The 23,221-nt window shown below is 38.0% G+C and overlaps 1 protein-coding gene across 10 annotated transcripts in view; it reads left to right on the forward strand.

Annotated features, from left to right (window-relative positions):
* LOC150092750 (xylosyl- and glucuronyltransferase LARGE1-like) overlaps positions 1 to 23,221 on the forward strand; it is a 676,688-nt gene that overhangs the window by 636,789 nt on the left and 16,678 nt on the right. For all 10 annotated transcript variants that reach the window (XM_090414755.1, XM_090414753.1, XM_090414752.1 and 7 more), the window contains one exon: positions 8,951 to 9,049. In XM_090414755.1, coding sequence (XP_090270881.1) covers positions 8,951 to 9,049 — 99 coding nt within the window. The remainder of the gene's footprint in view (positions 1 to 8,950; positions 9,050 to 23,221) is intronic.

Raw genomic sequence — 23,221 nt, forward strand, 5'->3', positions numbered from 1 at the left:
TCCCACAGCTTTACTGACATCCAGAGTACTCAGTATCTGAAACACACTCTCCTCCTGTACCTCCAGACCTCGTACCAGTCCTATCCCTCTCTTTCCACATTAGCATCTCATCATCCACATTATTACATTCAAGCACTTCCTTCACCCTCTCTCATTGGTATTTTGTACACATTCATCTGCTACTTCGATTACATTCTCCACAACACTCTCACAATCCTACCTATATCCTTATTATCAGTCACTTCATTCTTTTGCAGCTCACTTTTCTTATACTCACTTATGAATCATTTCCGACAAATATTTTCACAATTCCTGCTCTGATTCTAGATATCGTTTACTCTTGGCAATGAATAAATTAAGCACATATTACACTGCACTAAATCCCACGTTAATATAAGTCAACATTGATGTCTTGGTTGCCATTTTTCTCGTATGTATCAATTATCAAGAAATATCTATTCAAATCTTCCTGTAGAGATTTAACATCGGTATTCTACCTAACTTTGGATCATCAACAAATATTATTATTATTATTATCATCATTCAGTCCTACAGAGTCAAGAGACTCATTGTGGAACGTCTTAGGAAACACAAAGTCTATCATACCACTTCTTGAACTCTATCAGGCAATGCATGGAGAGTGGTTGAACCTCTTCCACGGTTCAACCACTCTCTATAATAATAATAATATTATTAATAATATTATTATTATTGATAATTGGTAATGTTGCTATAGGTCTGTAATTGCTGACTAAATTTATTTTTTCCATGTTTGTATATGGGTGTGATTATGGCGATCTTTAGCATACTTTGTATCTGTCCTGTTTTAAATATTTTATTTCTTAATTTTAGTAGGATAGGACTTAAAACTAGTTGCATGTTGCTTTATATCTTTAGGTTTTATACCATCAATTCCTGGGCCTTTGCTTGGTTTGATTTGATGTATTGCAGAGAGAAGTTCTGCTTCTTTTATGATTGGGAACCATAATGTCTGTTTTGATTGTGGTCAAAGTGGAGGGTCATGATTTGTGATGGGGGAATATTTCTGTGCAGTTCTTGGATGGAGTCTGCAAAGTATTAGTTAAAGTCATTTGCTAGTTGTTGGATAGATTTTGCACCTTTCATGAAGCTGTGTTTTATGGTTTCAGAGGTGGTGGTGTTGGGAACACAATCTAGCATCTCATTGATCAGATGCCAGGTTTGTTTCATGTTGTTTTGTGCAGAGTTTAGTTTGTCTCTGTAGTAGCTTCTTTTTGCATTTCTGATTTGTGTTGTAAGCCAATTCCTTGTTATCTTATATTCAGTTTTTAAAGCTGTGTTAATTGGATATTGCTTTAATACTTTCCATAAAGTGTCCTTTCTGTGTATTTCTAGAATTAAGTTTTGTGTTATCCAAGGATTTTGTGTTGTTTTTGAATGAATTCTGACTTTCTTTGTAGCTTTCTTATATATTTCCTCCAGTGTGAGTTTAATGTTGTTGTAGAAGATATCTGCTGAATCTGATGCCAGGTGTTCCCAGTCTGTTTTTCTTATTTCGTGGTTGACTATTTCTTTGTCTATTATTGTTTTCTGTCGCTTTTCTTCTGTGGGACATTGCATGGATATTGTCTTGGTGTGCAGGTTTAGAATGGTGAAGTAATGGTCTGCTACTTTGCACTTTATGACTGATGCAGTGTAACTGTTTGGTGGTGCTCAGACGTTTATATGATCTAAACAGGAGGCAGTGACAGTATTTCTGAATATTTCTTCTCTAGTACATGATGTTATTGTGGATATTAGATAATCCATGTATTATCTATACATGCTATCCATGTATTATCTATACATGCTATCCATGTATAGATTATACATGGATAGCGTGTCTAGGTATTGTACAGTGTTGTTCTATATTCTATTTATTGCTCAACGGAATACCAATTATCATTAAGTATTCGGTTGGGCATATTTCTTGCATGAAAGCCAGCAATTGAGTTCATGCAAGAATTTTATCATGTTTGGTGGCCTGTAAATAGCATTTAGTATTATGGGGTGCTGTCTATTGGTGGTATTAGTGATTTCGAGGCAAAGGGTTTCAGCATGCTCAAACTGATAGGCCGTTTCTTTTGCTATTAATTTTTGTTTGATAAATATTAATATTCCACCCCCTCTTTTTGTTTGGCAGCATGATCTATGTTGTTGGAAGCCTGGAATTTGGAAAGCAGTCGCTTCATCATTAGTTATGGATACTTCTGTTAGAATCAATATATCAATAATATCAGTGTAATTCCTCAGATAAGCCTGTAACGATAACCAATGTTTTCGGATGCTTCTGATGTTAATATGCAAGATTGAGAGACCTCTCGCTTGTACTGTGTGTTGTTTCCATGCATCAAGCGATTCAAAAGTACAATTACTGATGTATTCTGATGTAATTACATCTATCTGATGGTTCACATTCATTTTTGTTGTGTTGAGATCTACTTATTGAACTAAGTTGGAATCTTTTGTTTCACTCTGGCAACCTATCTATATCTTCCGAGCTTTTTATTTGTATAGACTTTGAAGTCTGTGACTTTCTCAAGAATATTTTGCCATCTTTGATCCATAAAAATTGATACTTTTTTTTTTTTCTGTTTTTTCTTTTCTTGCTTAGTTCAAAAGATTCTGATTGAAAGGTGTTAAATACTCAGATAGAAAGACTAGCGTATTGTCTTGTGATGCATTTAAATCCTTGACTACTGGTTTTTTCAGTCTGCTGGCTTTTATGAGATTGTCTCTTGTAGCCTTGCTTGTCAGATGGATTATTACTGGTGTGGGTTATGGCAAGCCTTGTTTTTTGTTCTTCCCGGGAATCCGATTTATGATCTGAATATCATTATACTGTAGGGGGATGTCAATTGCATGGCCTAACTTTAAAACTACGTCTCTGAGATTTTCTGTGGATTCAGTTTCTGGAAGACCATTTATGACAAGGTCATCTTTATGTTGTTGTTGTTGGTTTATAACTTCGTATTGTAGTTTCAGGGAATTAAATTCTTGACGGAGTTCCGATGTGTCTTTTATCAATTTGTGCTGCCTGTCAGTTAGTGCGTTAATGCTATAATAATAATAATAATATTATTATTATTATCATCATCATCATCATTCAGTCCTACATGGAGTCAAGAGACTCATCATGGGAGTTCCTTCTTAGGAAACACAAAGTCTATCATGCCACTTCTTGAACTCATTGACCATTCTTGCTCTCACCACTCTATCAGGCAATGCATGGAGAGTGGTTCTCTCCATGCAAAGAAACCATTCCTCACCCTCTTGCTCACAGCTTTCTTTCGTAACTTCCAGGGATGGCCCCCTTGTCATCACTCCTTCCTACTGCTCCATCAAGTGAAAGAACTCCCCAGTGTCAACCCTGTAACTGCCTCTCAACAGTTTAAAAGTCTCGATCATATCACCTCTCCTTCAATCCACCAAACTCTGCAGTCCACATCCCTCAGCTGATCCTCATAACTAACAGTCCTGAAACCATCTTTGTTATCTGCCTCTGTACCATTTCCACAGTTAATTTATTACCTTCAAATCCCAGGGACGAAATTTGAGAACAATAGTCTAAGTATGGTCTGATCAGGGTCTTATACTACTGAATGATAACTCTTTTATCTCTGCAGGTTCAGCGTCCTTCTCAGTATTGCAGCAATCCTCTGGGTTAGCTTCACAACCTTTGCATTATGCTCCCTGAATTTCAGTTTTCTATCAATCATCACCCCCAGATCTCTTGTCTCCACTACTTCTTCCAGTACAGCTCCTCCAATTGAGAATGCAGCCTCCTATTGATGTATCCCAAAATTCAAGACTTTACATTTTGCTGCATTAAACCAACAACCCCATCATTTGCTCATCTCTCCAGTTTATGCAAATCCTCTTGCAGGGCTACCACATCTGCATTATTACTAATAACCCTACCAGCTTTGCATCATCTGCAAACGACTGAATATCCCCTTGCAATTCATTGTCAATGTCATTGATATAAAGATTAAACAATACATGCCCCAGTACTGAGCCCTGTGGAACCCCACTTGTAACCTTCTGCCTCCTTGATATTGCCCCACCATACACAACTCTCTCTGATACCTATCAGACAACCAATCCTGAATCAAGTTGACTAACCCGACATCTAAACCCATGTGCTGCAACTTGATATCAGCTTATTATTATTACAGGCGACTCCAGGGAGTCCTTACACTCATCGAGGGAGGCCCTATACATCATGTCCACACAACTATACGACATTCTCACAGTATCTATCATACCTTGCCTTGAACTCACTCACCGTCATTGCACCCACAACAGACTCTGGCAGCTTATTCCACTCATTTACCACTCTAAAAGTAAAGAAACCAGCTCTAACACCCTTGCTAACCACACTCTTGCCCAGCTTCTATAGGTGTCCCCTAGTTCTCCCACCACCAGTCCTGATCTCAAGAATATCCTCTGAATTAATCCTATAGAAACCCTTTAGCAATTTGAATGTCTCAATTATATCTCCTCTTTTCCACTTATCAACTAATTTTTGCAACCCACAAATCTTCAACCTGTTCTCATAAGGTTCATTCCATAGACCTGCTATCACTCGCCTCTGGATCCTCTCCACCTCCTCCCCATCAAGAAGATACCTAGGTGACCAAATCTGGGCACAGTAATCGAGATGAGGTCTTATCAAGGCTTGGTACAGAGGTACAATAACTTATCATGTGGTACCCTATCAAATGCCTTGGAAAAATCCAAAAAAATTGAAGTATGTGCCTTTCCTTCATCCACTGTTCTTGTCACTTTATTATGAAGGGCAACTATATTACTAAAGAAAGAGCACCCTTTAACAAATCCATCTTATTTCTCACATATAACATTACCCTTATCTGCCTAATACTGTATATGGTCCCTCACTAATTTCTCCAAGACCTTAACAACTACTGATGAAACACAAACTGGCCTATAGTTAGACAAATCGTCTTACTCTACTAATATCTATCCTACAACCTGGAAACTGGCCTATGTTCAACCCATTCCCAAGAAGGGCAACAAGTCACTGCCATTCCAACTAACGCTCCATCTTGCTCACCTCAGTCCTGTCTAAAGTAATGAAAAAAATCATCAATTCCCAACTCCTACAATACCTTGAAGGCACCCACCTTCAAGGTATTGAAGCCAGTATGAATTCTGTCACTGCTGATCAACAGTAGATCTTTTCACATATCTCATCCATCTGTGGATAAATTCCATGGAGAAGTCCAGCAAAAGTAGTTGTACTTGATATCTCCAAAGCTTGTGATACATTCGAAGGCTATTATAATCACCTGCCTTATAATTCCATATACGTTCCCCTTTCTTTGATACTCCTACATGTCAATTCATCTTCCAAGTCAAAACCACATGGTCACTCTCTCTAACTGGGGAGAGAGAGAGAGATGTCATCTTAGTTATTATCAGCCCTTCTGATGCTATGACCAAATCCAAAACTCTTAAACCTCTTGTTCCCTCTATTACATGTTGCCTAAGATATTTGTCCCTCAAGAATTCTAGAAATTCCATTCCCTTATTGCTACATGCATCTTCCTCTTTCCTATTTATACTGCTGTAGTTAAAATCTCCCATAACAATCATTCTTCTTGCACTTTCCAAGCTCAATTGTCTAAACATCTCCTGGTCCCCACCCTCTGTGCTCCTTGGTTTGTAGCAACACCCCACTAAATATCCTGTCTTGCCCACCTCTGCCCCACACCATATGCTTTCAAAATCATTAGTGCCACTGCTTTCCAAAGCCTCCACTCTTGGAGGACATAAGTCATCACTTATCATAAGCAGTACTCCATCACCAGGTTTTCCCCTTCTTATCCTGCTGAAAAATGCTGTACCATGCTACTTCTATTCCTGTTATTATAGCACGCATGCATGCCCTCACGCACGCGCGCGCGCGCACACACACACACACACACACACACACTCTTTCCTCTCTCGTTTTTTCTTTTGTACAACCTCAAGCATGAATCTCAGATCTCTCACCTAATTTACACTGCCTCTCAAGTCATTCGTGCCCACCATCACAATCTCATCTCATCCATGCTTTCACCCTACTTAATTGCCATAGCCACACTTTCTATCATTCTTCCAGGCAAACACTCCTCTGGCATCCTATCTTGCACAACACGGATCATCGAGTCTCTATACATCATACTTCTTACCACTCTGTTCCTTGATTGCTCAAGGAACAGAGTCGTAAGAGGTATGTTCCTTGATTGCTCACCTGCATCCCTCACTCTTTCTCTCCTCAAACCCCTTTCTCTCTGTGTTCCCCTACTTACCTGCTGTCCTAGCATCACTTAATCCCTGGTTCCAGCACTCCCTCACATCCTTCTCATTCCCTCTCTCTCTCTGACTGTTTCCATTCTCTCATCTTCTATCATTCCCTCTCTTCTACTGTTTCTATTCTCTCCTCTTCTATCATTCTCATAACTCTCTCTCATCCCCTGTGTTTTACTGTTTCTATTTATTCTCTCCTCTTCTATCATTCCCATAACTCTGTCTCACTACTACTCTGATTCACCTAATCTCACCTTTCATACTTTTCATCTCATTCTCAAGCCATTCTGCCTCCTCTTTCAGCTCATCTCTCTCTCTCTCAAGTTAGCCACTCTTGCTTGCCATTCATCTTCCCAATCAACACACTCTCCAAAAACTTCACACTCATTCAAGCCTTGCAAACTCCCCACTCTTATTTTTCCATTCATATTCAGCTCATCAGTTGTATCTAATGGAAGCTCTTTTCTTGAAGGAATAAAGTTGCAAACTTGGATGTCTTGTAATGTCCCAAAGTCATCATCTAAATGATTTCATGTAGGAAATGGGTAACTTGAAGAAGGCCACTGAATTACTGATATACTCGCTTGGTTGAACAGTGGGAACGAGTGATGACAAGAGGCCATCCCTAGAAGTTACGAAAGGAAACTGTGAGCGAGAGGGTGAGGAGTGGTTTCTTTGCATGGAGAGTGGTTGAACCATGGAATGCATTGCCTGATGGAGTGGTGAGAGCGAGAACGGTCAATGAGTTTAAGGAGTGGTATGATAGACTTGTTTCTTAGGGTGGACTTCCCCTCGATGAGTCTTGACAGACTTTATGTTCTTAGGAAGAACCTCCCACGATGAGTCTTTTGACTCCATGGAGGCCTGAATAATAATAATAATAATAATTACCAGAGAGTTTGAAACTCACATAGCATTGTATCCAGGCTCTGGGCAGCATTTTAAACAAATGGAATGTGTTCCGACGTTTGCTAAGAGGTCATCCTCACTCTACCACAGAGCATAAAGACACATTTTCAGTTATAATAGCAAAACCTAATCAATACACCATGGTCTGGTCAGCTTGCAAGCCGGCTCCATTCAAGCACAGGCAAGCAGATATCTCAACAAACTGTGGCAAGACGTCAGTGACAAGTAGGCCTGTAGTCTGTGTTCCTTTATCACAGCTCATTGTAGAGCATGTTTTCAGTAGTATTGTATCCATAAAAATTGGACAAAACACCAATAGGCTAATATACTGTTTACAGATGAGAATCGTTTTAGTCTTTCCTCATATTCTAGATGACATTAGATCTGGTGTGAAAGTTGTACTGCTTTCCATTGCGAGAATGTTCTTGAATGAGATATATGTGGTAGTGTTGGGCTCATGGTGTATGTGTGTGTGGGGGAGGGGAGGGGAGCATTATGCTTAATGGATGCACCAAGCTACAAGTGCTGGAAAAAAAGGACTATGACTGGTGAATGTTCTTGCAGCATTCTTCAATGTCATGTTTGCCTGTTCCATGGTACTGTAGGTGAAGAATTAATTTTTATGGATGAAAATGCCACACCTCATTGTACATAAGCAGTGCAGATTCTTCTGGACACCGATGATATTAATTGAATCAAATGGTCAGCATACTTCGCAGATTTTAACCCCATAGAACACATTTGGGACACAATAGAGAGATGTATTGCTGCTTGAAATTCCCCCCTCCAGAAAACAAACAAGGCCTTATCCTTGCTCTGAAGGAGGAGGAGGAGCGGGCCAATTTGGCACAAGAAATTCTGAATCACTTGGTGTTAAGCATGGTACGATATTGTGAGAGCTGCACCGTAGTTCAGGATGGGCATATTCCATACTGAAATGTCTCTCAGCATTGTTTTCAGTAAGCACTGTACTGAAATATTTTATATTCTTTAACAACATCCTTATTAAATTTTAACTTTTGCCAAAAACATACTTTAATTTAATTTGTTTGAAATTTATAACACATTTTTTGTGTAATATAATTTATCAGTAAGCTGGCAATAAATTTTTATCCACATTTGGCTGTAGTCATGAAAATGTTTTCATATACAGCAAAAATTGTAGTTCATCTTTAGCTTTTGGACACCAGTGTATAAGTATTTTATATTAAATTCCTTGTTTTCATAATATAATTTACATGTATAGCAAGTTAAGCATGTCTATAAATTGCATTAACACTAACAGTCAATTAAATTACTCTTCAAGTGTTTGTTGTTTTTTAACTAGAAACTCAAGTAATTTTGTGCATTCAGGAAGGAATATTGTATACTGAATTAGCTTTGAACCTGCATTATAATCATCCCAACACTTACACGTTTTCCATTTAAAAATTAAATTAATAAAATTGTCTCTCCATTTTTCTGTTTTTTTTTCTTTTCTATTTTTCTTTTCTTTCTTTCTTTTTTTTTAATATTCAAGATCATAGATTTTTTGTTCTCTTAGTATTTTATATTTGATGTTTTATCTGAATTGTTGAAGACTATTAAGCTAATGAGACTATGGAATAATTTAATAAGATTAAAATATTTAACTTGGTATTATTTGAATTTTAAATGCATTCTTTCATGAAATAATAATTTTCCATTTTTCTACTTTTTTTTACCATAGATATGAATTTGTTGTGCTTCCAAATGCATTTATAGTTCATATGCCTCATGCTCCAAGCTTTGACATTGCAAAATTCAGATCTAGTTCACAATATAGAAAGTGAGTATTGAAGACCAAATATGCATTTTTTAATAGTAGTTTCATTATATCATTATTATAATCATCACCCCTCCATGATAATAAAAGGTGCATTGTGAGAAGTCCCAATATAACACAAACACTTCACCAAACCATTATACCATAAACTTCTATACTGTTTCTCAGGAAGTCCAACTCTAAGGAGTCTTGACACTTGCTGCAGCAGGCCTGCACTAACTCTGTCCACAAAACTCCTATCATACCTCTCCTTCAACACATTCACTGTTCCATTCCACTCATCCACCATTCTCAAAGAAAGAAAATCTAGTCCTGAAATACTTGCTAATCACACCCTTACTCAGTTTCCAGGGATAGTCCTTGTTCTACCACTCTTGCCAAGTAGTGAAAAATTTCATCTTCTTCAATCCCATAAAACTCTTTTAGTAACATATGTTTCTATCATATGTTACATTATAAGTTATGCTGGCGTGCCCCTAAATGGGAGGTGTTGTAATAGATTTAACAGTATTGATATGAACACAGATCGATAAGAAAATAACTGTTTATTAACTTAAGTTAATAAATAGTTATTTTCTTATCGATCTGTGTTCATATCAATACTGTTAAATGTATTAACTTAAGTTAATAAATAGTTATTAACTTAAGTTAATAAATAGTTATTTTCTTATCGATCTGTGTTCATATCAATACTGTTAAATGTATTAACTTAAGTTAATAAATAGTTATTTTCTTATCGATCTGTGTTCATATCAATACTGTTAAATCTATTACAACATGTCTGATGAACACATAAGCCTATCCACGCCCCTAAATGGGAGGTTGCAAAATCTTCTTCTTCTTCCTAACATGGATTTCAGACCAGGTGGCCTGTTCTGGTCTCATGCCATCTCTTTCTTTGTCTTCCGATTATTCTTTTTCCACTTATTTTATATCTGTATAATACTTTTGGTAGTATGATAGTCTGCTGTTGTCCATTCGATTTCAATGTTCTATCCATTTTTGTCTATACTGTCTTATGTAGTAATCAGTTGGTTTTATATTCAAAGATTGTAAAATTTCTTCGTTTGTTTTATGGTCCCACTTGGTATATTCAACTGTTTTTCCAAGAAATTTCATTTCTGCTGTTTAAATTCATTTTTCATCTTTCCTTTTTATGGTCTGTGTTTCACTTCCATATAGTAAAGTTAGTTTTGACAAGACACTGTTTTGTTCTTCTAGTAGTTTGTCCTCTACAATACTGTTTAGCTTCTCTTTTAATATTCCTGAATATATTTTATATCCTGTATTTAGCAGACTAATTCCGATATAATTATTGCAATAATCTTTATTTCCTTTTTCATAGATTGGGATAACCAGTGCTTTTTTCCAAGAGTTAGGAGAGTTTCTAGACATCCAAATTGAAAAATTTCAGTGTCTTTAATTAAATTTTTCACCTGCATTTTTGTTTAGTTCTATATTTATATTGTCTTCTGCTGGTGTTATCCTATTTTTCATCTTCTTTATTGTATTTTTCATCTTCTTTATTGTATTTTTCAGTTCTAATATTGTGATATTTTCTGTTAGATGTTTCTCTGTTTTATAAAATTTATTTCATTGTTATTATCTGTCCAGAGATTTTGGAAATAGGTCACTCTTTTTTCTAAATCTATTGTTTATATTTTTATATTTTCTTTTATTTCTTTATTCATGTATTTTATTTGTTTGTAAACAATATATCATGTGGACTGACTTGGGATCTTCAATTATTTGCTGATGATGCAAAGTTAGGATGAATTATAAATAGCACTGCTGATGTTAATTCTCTTCAGGAAGATTTGAATAGACTTTTTACTTGGACAAAAGAGTGGGAATGTAGTTTTAATATCAATAAGTGCAAGATGTTGCATTTTGGAGTGCAGAAATATAAGGCTGTGTACTATATCAGTGGTGCTATATTGCAGAAAGTGGATGAGATTAGAGATTTGGGAGTGATGGTTGACAGTAGACTCAACTTTAGAGGCCATATTGATAGTGTTGCAAAGGCTGCACATCATAGTGCTGCTATGATAAGAAGTACTCTAACATGTAAGGATAAGGAAGTGGTTATGACACAGTATAAGGACCTGGTCAGACAACACTTAGACTATCGTGCTCAGATCTGGTCTGACCAGGTCCTTTTACAGTGTCATAACCTTCTTTAATGTCTCCACATTACATTGAAAATCAGGTCCAGAGAGAGACAAGAAACTAAGACAATATTGAGACTTTGGAATGCTTGCTATGGAGAGAGGCTGAAGAAATGTGGATTGCAGAGTTTGGTGGTGGGCAGGAGGAAGTGATATGAGGTGATATGATAGAGACATTTAAATTAGTGAGAGGATTTTATCAGATTAATCCAGAGGGGATTATAAAACAAGTAGATGGTTAAAGAGAAAGAACCAGAGGTCATTCCTGGAAGTTGTGTAAAAGTGTGGTGAGGAGGGGTGTGAGGAGCACATTTTTTCCATGGAGAACTCATCTGGAATAAAGGAGAGGAACTGGTGATGCAGATAGGCATCAGCCTCGCCAAAGATTATTGGGATCACTGAGATGTGGTTCACAGAAGAGGATATAATAACAGGAAAGCGTGGTGGTGGTGGAGTATTGCTTATGATAAGTGACGACTTATGTCCTCTAAGAGTGAAGGCTTTGGAACGCAGTGACACTAATGATTTTGAAAGTATATGATGTGAGGTAGAGGTGGGCAAGACAGGATATTTAGTGGGGTGTTGCTACAAACCAAGGAGCACAGAGGGTGGGGACCAGGAGATGTTTAGACAGTTGATCTTGGCAAGTGCAAGAAGAATGATCGTTATGGTTGATTTTAACTATGGAGTACTCTGGATGTCAGTAAAGCTGTGGGACTGGATGGTATTTCACCATGTGTTCTGAGAGAATGTGCTAAGGAACTGACAGCTCCTTTAACCTGGCTTTTCAAAGAAAGTCTAGCTAGGGAAAGGTGCCAAGGGAATGGAAGGAAGGTAAGATAGTGCCATTGCATAAGGGCGGTAGCAGACTGGAAGTGTCTAATTATAGGCCAGTTTGTGTATCATTAGTAGTTGTTAAGATCTTGGAGAAATTAGTTAGGGACCATATACAGCATTGGGCAGATGAGGGTAAGTAATGCATTTTTGAAAATTATGGAGACAACTACCGTGTTTGAATAAAAACTTTAGTTTAATATAACTAAAATCTACATTCAACGTTTCGACCTTTATGGTCATCAAGGTCATCTTCTGGAGCATACAACTATACACAGAAAACAAGCTACACTACAATCCAACTGGTTTGTTAAAGACACTGAATAACTGCTACAACAATTGTTGGTCTGACCTCTGGTGAAAAAAAAAAATTAATTAAATAAATAAAAATAAAAAAAATAAATAAAAAAAATAAAATAAAATAAAATAAATAAAAATATAAAAAATTATACATCAACACTAGTCCTATTATTGGTGTTATCTATTGGTTGTAGAAATACATTGGTCACAACAAGTATCTATCTATATACATTTATTAACATCGTGTACATTCCAGCCAGTTGGTATGGAATGGTTTCTAATACTAGCTGTAGATTGGCTAGAGTCCTGACTTATGCTGGATCTTATATATTAGGTAGGCTGAATGTGTGCCATCCAGATCCTTGGAATTTTCATGCCATCTTTGTTGTTGATATTTGGGTGGTTTATCAGGATTTCGCAGGCTTCCTAAAATTTCCTTTCGTACCAGGTTTTTGTGTGGTGTAAAGAGCGAGTGCTTTTCCAGTTGATTTGGTGTAAGGTGTTCAGTGCGTGGTCTGAGAGGCCTGCTTCACCATAATGGTTATATTTAATGTGTTCTTTCTTGCGTATAGGGCTTGTCCATCCTGTTTCACCAGTGTATGGTAAGTTACAGGTGCAGTGGATGCAATAGACTCCAGGATGTGCTAATGGGAGGAGAGGATCCTTAGAGGAGTTGAGTATGGTTTTAAGTTTAGTGGGTGGTTTAAAGGTGGCATTGAGGTTATAATGTTGTAGGATTCTGTTGATTTTTTCTAATAGCAAAACCCTTTAATGATGGGATGGCTATGGTTTTACTGTAATCTAGATTCGTTTTTGTTGTTGTTTTATGGAGTATTTATTAATAGTCTTTTTGTTATAGCCATTATTTATGAATGTGTCGCTGATGATTTTTAGTTCTTGTTTCAGGGCTAAAAATCATCAGTGACAAAGCCCTGCAACAAGAACTAAAAATCATCAGCGACAAGCCCTAAAAGTAATTTCTCTGCTTTCATCCTTGAAGCTTATCTGAGGATGACACCAGTTGGTTATTATTTATTGTTTTTTTTTGCTGTGTTGGGAAGCTACGAAATCTATGATTGAGAAATTCGCATGCACGCACGCACGCACACACACACACAATAACTTGGAATGTATTGATGTTTCATCAAGTTTATATGGTATTTTGGGTGTGTGTGTGTGTCTAGTTCATAGAGCTCTTTTCAGGCTATTATAGTTTGTAAGGTTTCTGTATTCAAAAGGTAATTTGTTTATCATGTCTGGGATGTAGAAGTTTCACATGGCCTTTTCGTAGTGATTATTGTATTTATATGTGATATAATTAGTTGTCTGAGATCTTGTTATATGGTATGTATTTCTGACTGTCCTGTAGTTGGCATCGAAATAATGTTTTAGCAAAGCTGCATAGTGACATAAATGTTTTGCTGTTAGTATTTTGTGTTCTGACATTGCAGTGTATATAAAGTCATTATTTTCTCTTTGTTCCCAAAAGATCAGTTTTATCAATTTGTACTGTTGCGACATTAATCTATTTAATTTGTATGGTACACAGAAAGCATACATTGTTATAGCATATCTTAGTATATTTTGGCATAGTGCTTTGTATATTAGTGTTTTTAGGCATGTGGGAACTATGTCTTTTAACCTGTAGAGTTTGCCACTTATTGTTCGGAGTTTGTTGTGTAGATGGTTTATGTGGCTATTCCAGTTCATATCTTCAACGAAGTAAATTCCAAGGTATCGTATTGTTTCAACCTGAGTGATTATATTGGTTTTGCTGATCTGTGTGTTTTTTATGTTGGAAAGTGGATGTTGGATGGTTATATATTTGTTATCAACTGGTTGAGTCAGTGGATTTCTGAATATCATTAATTTTGTCTTTTCTGAGTTTAGGTGTATGGAGTTTTTCGTGAGCCAGTCTATGATCAGATTTATGTCATGCTGCATATTTATTTTGGCTATGCTTGTGTTATTATGGATGGATATTATACCTGTATCGTCTGCGTATTGGAATATCTTACCTTTGAGAGGTAGCTGATTAATATCGTGCATATAAATGTTGAATAAAGTTGGGTCGAGTACAACTGCCTGTGGTTCTCCACAGGTTATTGGTAGCTCTCTGCTTTGGTTTGACCCATTACGTGTGATATGCTTTCTATTTTGAAGGTAGTTTGTAAACCACCTGTGAAGAGGCTCGTCTATTCCAACATGCCTCAGCTTTTCCAACAAGGTTTGATGTATGAGTGTATCGAATGCTTTAGTTAGATCAATAAAGACTACCATGGCAATATTGTTTTTGTCTAAGGCGGTATTAATTACATCTGTAAAGTCTTCCAAGAGACATGTTGTTCCCTTATTTTTCTGAAAAGCATATTGTGTTTTAGGGATAATATGAAAGGTCTCTGTGTATGCTGTGAGTTTCTTCAGTATGATCAGCTCCATCATTTGATTGATAACTGGTAATGTTGCTATGGGTCTATACTTGCTGATTAAATTTCTTTTTCCATGTTGGTATATGGGTGTGATTATGGCAGTCTTTAGCATACTCGGTATCTGTCCTGTTTTAAAAGTTGAACAATACAGATCCCAGTACTGAGCCCTGTGGAACACCACTTGTAACCTTCTACCTCCTTGATATTGATCCACCATACACAACTCTCTGATACCTATCAGACAGCCAATCCTGAATCCAGTTGACTAACCCAACATCTAAACCCATATGCTGCAACTTAAGTATCAGCTTATCATGAAAAAATTGTAATGAATTTTTGATAAAGGACCAAAACACACTCAATAGACAGAAAAATTTCCCAGTGCAACATGTGGAGAATCAATATGGTTTACAATTAGGCTTAACGGAGAATCTTATTATTATTATTATTAAACAAGACCTCATGGAGTCAAAGACTCATCTAGGAGGTCCTTTTATCTCACACACATCTCATCATACCGGGTCTTAAACACATTCAAACTCCCTGCAGACACCACACTCTCAGGCAAGGCATTCCAATCATTCACAACTCTGCACGAAAAAAACCTGCCTCTCACTCCCCTACTCACACCCTCTTTATACAGTTTCCAGGGATGACCTCTGGTTCTCCCCTGATCTCCCACTATTCGCTGTAGAACTTCTCCACCATTGATCCTATAGCAACCCCTTACCAACTTGTAGGTCTCTATCATATCTCCCCTCTTCCTTCTCTCCACTAGACTCTGCAAATTACATCTTTTCAATCTTTCCTCATACTCGACATTCCAGAGGTCAGAAACTACCTTAGTCAGTCGCCTTTGGACCCTTTCCAACATCTCTTCATCCTTCTGAAAACCAGGTGACCAAATCTGGGCACAATAGTCCATGTGTGGCCTAATCAAAGCCTTATACAATGGAACAAGAATCTCCCTACTTCTACATGTCAGTGTCCTCCTCATCATTCCCAGAAGTCTTTGTGTTGTCTTCACAATTTTGGCGATGTGACCCCTAAATTTTAGATCCTTATCCACTATCACTCCCAGATCTCTTATTTCCTCTACTTCCAACAATATATTTTCACCAAGCATAAATTCTGCATCCCATCTTTGTTTTCCAAATTTTAAAACCTTACATTTTGCAACATTGAACTCACATCCCCATTTGCTTGCCCAATCACTCAATTTATTCAAGTCTTCTTGCAAGGCCACAACATCTTCACTACTCTTTATGGTTCGTCCCAACTTTGCATCATCTGCAAACAACTGAATATCTCCATCCAAATCTTCGCCAATATCATTAATATACAAGTTAAATAGTAATGGCCCTAAAACAGATCCCTGAGGCACTCCACTAGTGACTTTCCTTTTCCTGGATATTGCACCCCCATACACAACTTGTTGATACCTATCAGATAGCCAGTCTCCAATCCAATGCACTAATCTAATATCCAACCCCATCTGCTCTAGTTTGACTGTCAACTTATCATGAGGCACTCTATCAAAAGCTTTTGCGAAATCCAAGTATATTACTGTGTATCCTTCTCCTCTGTCCAAGGAAGCAGTCACTTTATTGTAATAAGTAAGTAGATTACTAAAACACGACCTCCCTTTAGCAAATCCATGCTGTCCATCAAAGATTATACCATTGTTGTCAACCCAACTCTGGATCCTAGTTCTCACAAGCTTCTCCAACAACTTAACCACAACACCTGACACACAGATAGGCCTATAGTTTGATGCTTGAGTTCGATCACCTCCTTTATGAAGTGGCACAATCTTGCCCTCCTTCCACTCTTTAGGGACTTGACCAAGTGCAAGACTCGTATTAAAAAAATATGTCAAGGCAGGTGTCAACTCTCTGGCACATTCCTTCAGAATACGCGGTGATATATTATCAAGTCCCACAGCCTTATTTACATCTAGTTTACTCAACTCCCCAAACACCTCTTGCTCACTTACAGTCAGTCTCTCCTCCCCATCATCAACTGCTCTTAATCTCTCCATGAAGTCACATTCACAAGATTGAAAGATCTTTATGAACTGCTCATTAAGTATCTCCACCACACATTCTGCAACAGCTGTCTTTATACCATTTCCTCCAATCAATGTCATCCTTCCATAATCATTCTTTCTTTTGCTGGCTGCATATCGAAAGAACTCCCTAGGATTCTTTTTAGCTTCATTAGCTAACTGCTGTTCATACCTCTCTTTAGCTACTCTCACCAACCAAGTCACTCTCCTTGCCTGGTCTTTGTAGAACTCATGAAATTGGTTACTTCCACTTCTCTTATGCTGCCTCCACAATGCCCTTTTTCTCTGTATTGCATGCTTAATCTCTTTATTCATCCATCTCACACCTAACTTATTTAACCTTCTCACCCGTGGTATACATTTAGACATTGCATCCACTAAATATTTTTTGAAAATCCCCCAAGCTGCATTGATCTCTTTTCCAGCTAACTCCTCATTCCATGCTACACCTGCAAGCTGTCTCCTGAGCTCTTCATAATCACCCCCCTTGTAGTTCCACATATACCCTTTTTTCACAGGGGTCCTTGCACTGCTGGCAACCACCCAAGTAATCACCTCATGGTCACTTTCGCCAATTGGTGGATGATTTGATACCTCATTGATAATTACATCCTCCGATGAGATGACCAAATCCAAGACCCTTAATCCTCTTGTGCCCTCTGTTACATACTGTCTGAGGTAGTTATCCCTCAAAAACTCAAGAAACTCATTTTCTTTACTTCCAGTTGCTATCTCTTCATTCCAATCTATATTGCCATAATTAAAATCACCCATAATGATCATCCTTTTCTTATTTGCTTGGCTTATTTGACTATACATTTCACTATCACCACCATCCACATTACCAGGTCTATAACAACATCCCACCAAGTATTTGAATCTATTCACCTCTATCTCACACCATACTGCCTCAAAACCACTGGCCCCATTTCCCCCTTGCATCTCTACCTTGTATGGACATAACTCTTTCTCTATCATCAATAGCACTCCCCCTCCCTTTTTACCCCTTCTATCCTCACGAAACACATCATACCTTTCCATCTCTATTCCTGTCAGGATGTCATCCTCATCTAACCATGTCTCACTTATTCCGACAATCTCTGGGTGCACAGACGCAATTAGTGCAACCATTTCATCCGCCTTGTTTCTTATACTTCTAGCATTGGTATACAAACACGACAACTCATTTCTGGATCTACAGCTAGTTCCACTGATACCACTCACTCGATGTGATCTCTCCATGCTGGACTGGGGCCATTTCCCTTTCTGCTTCTTCATTTTAGAACCCTTTGCAATTCCATCTGTTTCCTTTTGATCCCTGATCATCCCATTACTTTCCTGCCTACACATTCTCTCACCTCCTCTTGGAGCATCCACCTTTCTCACGCTGTGTATCCCTGTCCACCCTGAACCTCCCCGTTTCCCTGTTCCTCTTGCACACCCATTCTCTCATTATCTATACTCATACCACTCACTTCCACATTCATTTCCACTCCTTCAATCTCTCCTGTCTTACTCTCCTGCTCTTCCACATCACTCCCCTCTCGATCTGATTCATTCTCTCTATTCACTTCTCTACCTTCCAGCAGCAGTCTCTCCAAGCGACTCACACCATAACCACTCAAATGCAGTCCATCGCTCCCATACAGCTCACTTCGTCCCTCAAACTCATTCCACACATTAACAAACTGTACTCCCATCTCCTCACACATTTCAGCCAGAATATCATTCATAATCCTTGCTCTCCGCCTCATTTCACCACAATCATACCTAGGCAACACACTGACCACCCTTCCTGTCACACTATTCTCCTTTATCTTTCCAAGCAGTCTCCTGACATTCATTCTGACATGCTCCTTGTTCTCTCTCAAATCATTCGTACCAATTAATACAATTAACTCTTTTGCTCGTTCCCGCCTCATATTCAATGCCTCAATCACTCTACTCATTTTACTGCCTGGAAAACATACCTTGTGCATTTTATCCTCTAGCACACCTTTAATAATGGAGTCACCATACAATGCCACTCGCTCATCTTTTGTTAACTCTTTCATGCCATCATGATTTATTTTAATAGTTTTGACCTGCATTCTCTTAATTTCATTCCGCATCCATTTCATTTCTTGCTTCATCCAATCCAATTCACCTTCTGAACCTCGCGACACATTCACTCTATCATTAAATCTTTCTAACTTTCTAACTCTCGACCCTCTCTTCTCACTTTCCCTCTCATTCATCCTTCTTTGTTTCCGTACTTTCGGTCCAACATACGTCCAACTTTCACTGTCATTCTTCTCACTTTCACTCTCACATATCTTTCTTTGTTTCCGTACTTTCGGACTAACATGCGTCCAACTTTCGCTATCATTCTTCTCACTTTTACTGTCATTCATCTTTCTTTGGTTCAGTACTTTCGTTCCAACATGCGTCCAACTTTCGCCATCAGTCATTCTTTTTTCGCAATCATTCATTCTTTCGATTTTTTTTACTTGCAATTTCTGCACCACGCCATTTCTTCTTTCATTCGTTCTCTCAATTTCGTTTCTTTCCGCCTCACTTTCGTCCCTTTTAACATCCGTTACGGTTGTCAAATCGCTCTTTTTCTTTTTTCCTGATTTTTTAACATTTTTTCGCCTGTCTTTCCCGCCATCCTCTTTCAAACGTGCACTCACGACACAATCGGTACTAGCACTTTCTGTTATCAACTTCATATTCGCATTCATCAATTCCTCGTTCAGGTCACATTTCGCACACACCCTTCTTCCATCCGCACTAAACATCCACAAATCATTTATGTAATCGAAGGAATACATATAACAGACCTCACACTTAACGAACCTACTGAAATCCAAATTAAAATCATGGAATGACAATGCAGCCGCCATTTTTTTCTCTCTGCAGGTTACTAGGTCTAATATTAACGTTTTCGTATTTAGTTTAAGCAAGAAAAAAAACCCCACACTAATAATATCGGTAGCGTACAACGTTTACAGCCGCTCTTACTTAAACAATTACGCATATATACTTAATTATTCCTAGTAAAACTTATCTGAATCAGGAGCTCTTCAAAGCACATTCGTAGAGCTTGACCCACTAGCTATCAATGGATTTTCATGGGTTCTACCAAAATATGTACATAATTTCTCTATAGCATTATTGTCTAGGTAGAGGAAATCACCAAGTGGAGAATTATATAATAGGGAGTTTTAGCATAAGGGCCAAACTAATTTTGGAGACTGCTGATATGATAGAGTAACATCTCTTGACTTTAACTTATATTTAACAAACTTCCTAAAGTGATGTACAAAAATGTATGCAAAAGTAATTGTAGAACTTCTTAATAAAGTATTTTTTTTAATTATAGTTATTATTATTATTTCATTATATTAAATTTATATATTATTATACGAAGGTGGTCTGAAAGGTTCTTGATCTAACAAGGAAAAAACGAATTTATAATTTCAACATTATTTTTATTTTTCAATATCATCTCCCTTCAGACTAATACATTTATTCCAGCGATGCTCTAATGCCATTATCCTGTCCCCTTGGCAGTTCTCAGTAAGATTTGCAAAATACCCCTTTATAGCTGCAATAATCTCTTGATTCGAAGAAAAATGCTGACCAGTGAGAAAGAGATAGATCAGAGGGAGCCAAATCTGGGGAATAGGGTGGATGTTCCAACAATTCATAGTGCAGATCCCTTAATTTTCTCATTGCCAAAACACCTTTGAGGGCAGGTGCATTGTCCTGATGAAAGATGATTTTTTTCTTCTGCAAACTGGGTCTTTTCTCATGAATTTTGTCATCTGGTCTGGTTTGTTTTACCCTTTTCAAGATAATTAATAAACAGAATGCCTTTAGCATCCCAAAACACTGATGCCATGACCTTTCCTGCTGATGGAACCGAGTTTGTCTTCTTTGGCACTGAACAACCGGCTTCTGTCCACTCTTTTGACTGCTGTTTGGATTCTGTTGTATAATGTCAAATTCAAGTCTCATCCATAGTTGAGGAGAGGAGAGGACATGGGACGAAGGAATTGGATTTTATGCGGTTATTAAGGGATAACTATCTGCGACAGCATGTAATGGAAAATACAAGGGGTCAGAGAGTGTTTGACCCAGTAATTACATCTGAGGATTTGGCTGTAACAATTATGACCACATTGCCACCAATTTGTGAGAGTGATCATAGGGACTTGACTTGGGAAGTGGCTAAAGGTGTGGAATTTACAATTAAGACAGGGTACATGTGGAATTATCGGGCTGGAAAGTATGACAAGCTTAGGAGTTTGATTGGTTCATTGCCATGGCATGTACAACTACATGGACTAGAAGTTGATAGTGCATGGGGAGCAGTTAAGAAGTGTTTGCATGAAGCAATGGCTGACTGTATACCTAGAGTCCGAATAATAAATCAAGTAGGGGTTAAATGGATGAATAACACTTTTAAGTTTGAGCTGCAAAAAAAGAAACAACTATGGAGGGAATTTAATTAGAAAGGTGACCGGCAGGCACACATGAACGGTATAAAGTGCAGGCCAGAAGGGTAATGAGTGTGGTAAGATAAGCAAAAAAAGGATTACGAAAGAACATTATCCATGCAGGCTAAAGAGAATCCTAAACAGTTTTTTCAATATGTTGCAAGTAAAAGGAAAAATGTATATGGCAGAATGATTTTAAAGAATGCCAATGGTAGGGAGGTAACTGAATCAGTGGATATAGTTGAGTTACTGAGTGAGCACTTTGCAAGAATATATCATCCAGGTGACATTGCAGAAACGAATGAACCAGTAGATTATATGGGAATTGAGGTGAATTAAGTGGAGGTGAGTAGTCTATTGCATAACCTCAATGTCAATACATCTGTGGGATTGGCTGGTATACCAACTCGTGTCATACGAGAAGTGGCTAAAGAATTGTCAGTAACCTTGACCATTTTGTTTAATTTGAGTCTCGGGTCTGGGTTACTCCCAAGGGGGTGGAAAAAGAGGAAAATAGTTCCACTGCATAAAGGTGGTTCCAAGACTGCTGTTGTAAATTACCGACCGATTAGCATATCAGGAATCATTGTCAAGGTCTTAGAGAAATTAGTCAAGAAAAGAATACAGGATTGGATAGATGAAAATGGGATATTGTATGGGGGTCTTGTGAAGGGTAGATCATGCCTCAGTAACTTGCTCATGTTTTATAAAACAGTGACGGCTGAACTGAATAAGGGTAATGGGTTTACAGTGATTCTACTGGACCTTGCCAAGGCCTTTGACAGGATACCACATGAAACCCTAATCAGTAAACTGGAGCAGATAGGGATGGATATAGGGTTGTTGAGATGGATAGGAGGGTGGTTGATGGAGAGATACCAGAGAGTGGTTTATTCAGGAGTTGAGTCTAAAAGATGGCTTGTGACTAGTGGTGTGCCGCAGGGCTCTGTTCTTGGACCACTGCTTGTCAATTTGTTCATCCATAAAGGATCTGAGAGGAAGTATTCACTTGTTTGCTGATGATGCAAAGTTGGGTAGAGCAATTGTGAGTGCACAGGATGTCAAAATTTTACAGGATGATTTGGATAGTTTGGAGGACTGGGCTAAGAAAAATGGATGTCAATTTAATGTGGCAAAGTGTAAGGTTATGCACTTTAGGGTGAAAAGAATAGTAGCAGTATATCACATTGGTGGAACCGTACTATAGGAGATTGATGAGGCCAGGGATTTGGGAGTGTTGGTTGATGAGGGAATTGAAGTTTAGCGGGCACATTGCAAAAGTGGCTAGATCAGCTCATCAAATCACTTGGCTTCTGAAAAATACTTTAACATGCAGAGACAAACAAGTTGTTGTTCCTCTGTATCGAGCCTTGATAAGACCCCATCTGGACTACTGTGCCCAGTTATGGGCACCAGGTTGTGATGGGGAGGAAGTGGAGAGTATCCAGAGATGAGTGACCAAGATGATACAAGTCTGTGGAATGAACCTTATGAGAATAGGCCGAAGATTTGTGGGTTGCAGAAATTGGTCGATAGGCGGAAAAGGGGTGATATGATTGAGACATTCAAATTACTGAAGGGTTTCCCTAAGATTAATCTAGAAGATATTTTTGAAAATAGGACTGGTGATGGGAGGACTAGGGGCAATGCATAGAAGCTGGGCAAGAATGTGGTTGACAAGGGTGTTAGAGCTAGGTTTTTTACTTGGAGAGTGGTGAATGAGTGGAATAAGCTGCCAGAGTCTGTTGTGGGTGTTACGACTGTGAATGAGTCCAAGGCAAGGTATGATAGATACTGTTTGAATGTCGAATAGTTGTTCTTGACATGATGTTTAGGCCTCCCTCGATGAGTCTGTCGACTCCTTGGAGTTGCCCGGAATAATAATAATAATA

Source organism: Typopeltis vanoorti, chromosome 25 (assembly GCF_054136105.1).
Source record: "Typopeltis vanoorti isolate ZY-2024b chromosome 25, IOZ_Tvanoo_1.0, whole genome shotgun sequence".
In the NCBI taxonomy this organism is placed as follows: Eukaryota; Metazoa; Arthropoda; class Arachnida; order Uropygi; family Thelyphonidae; genus Typopeltis; species Typopeltis vanoorti.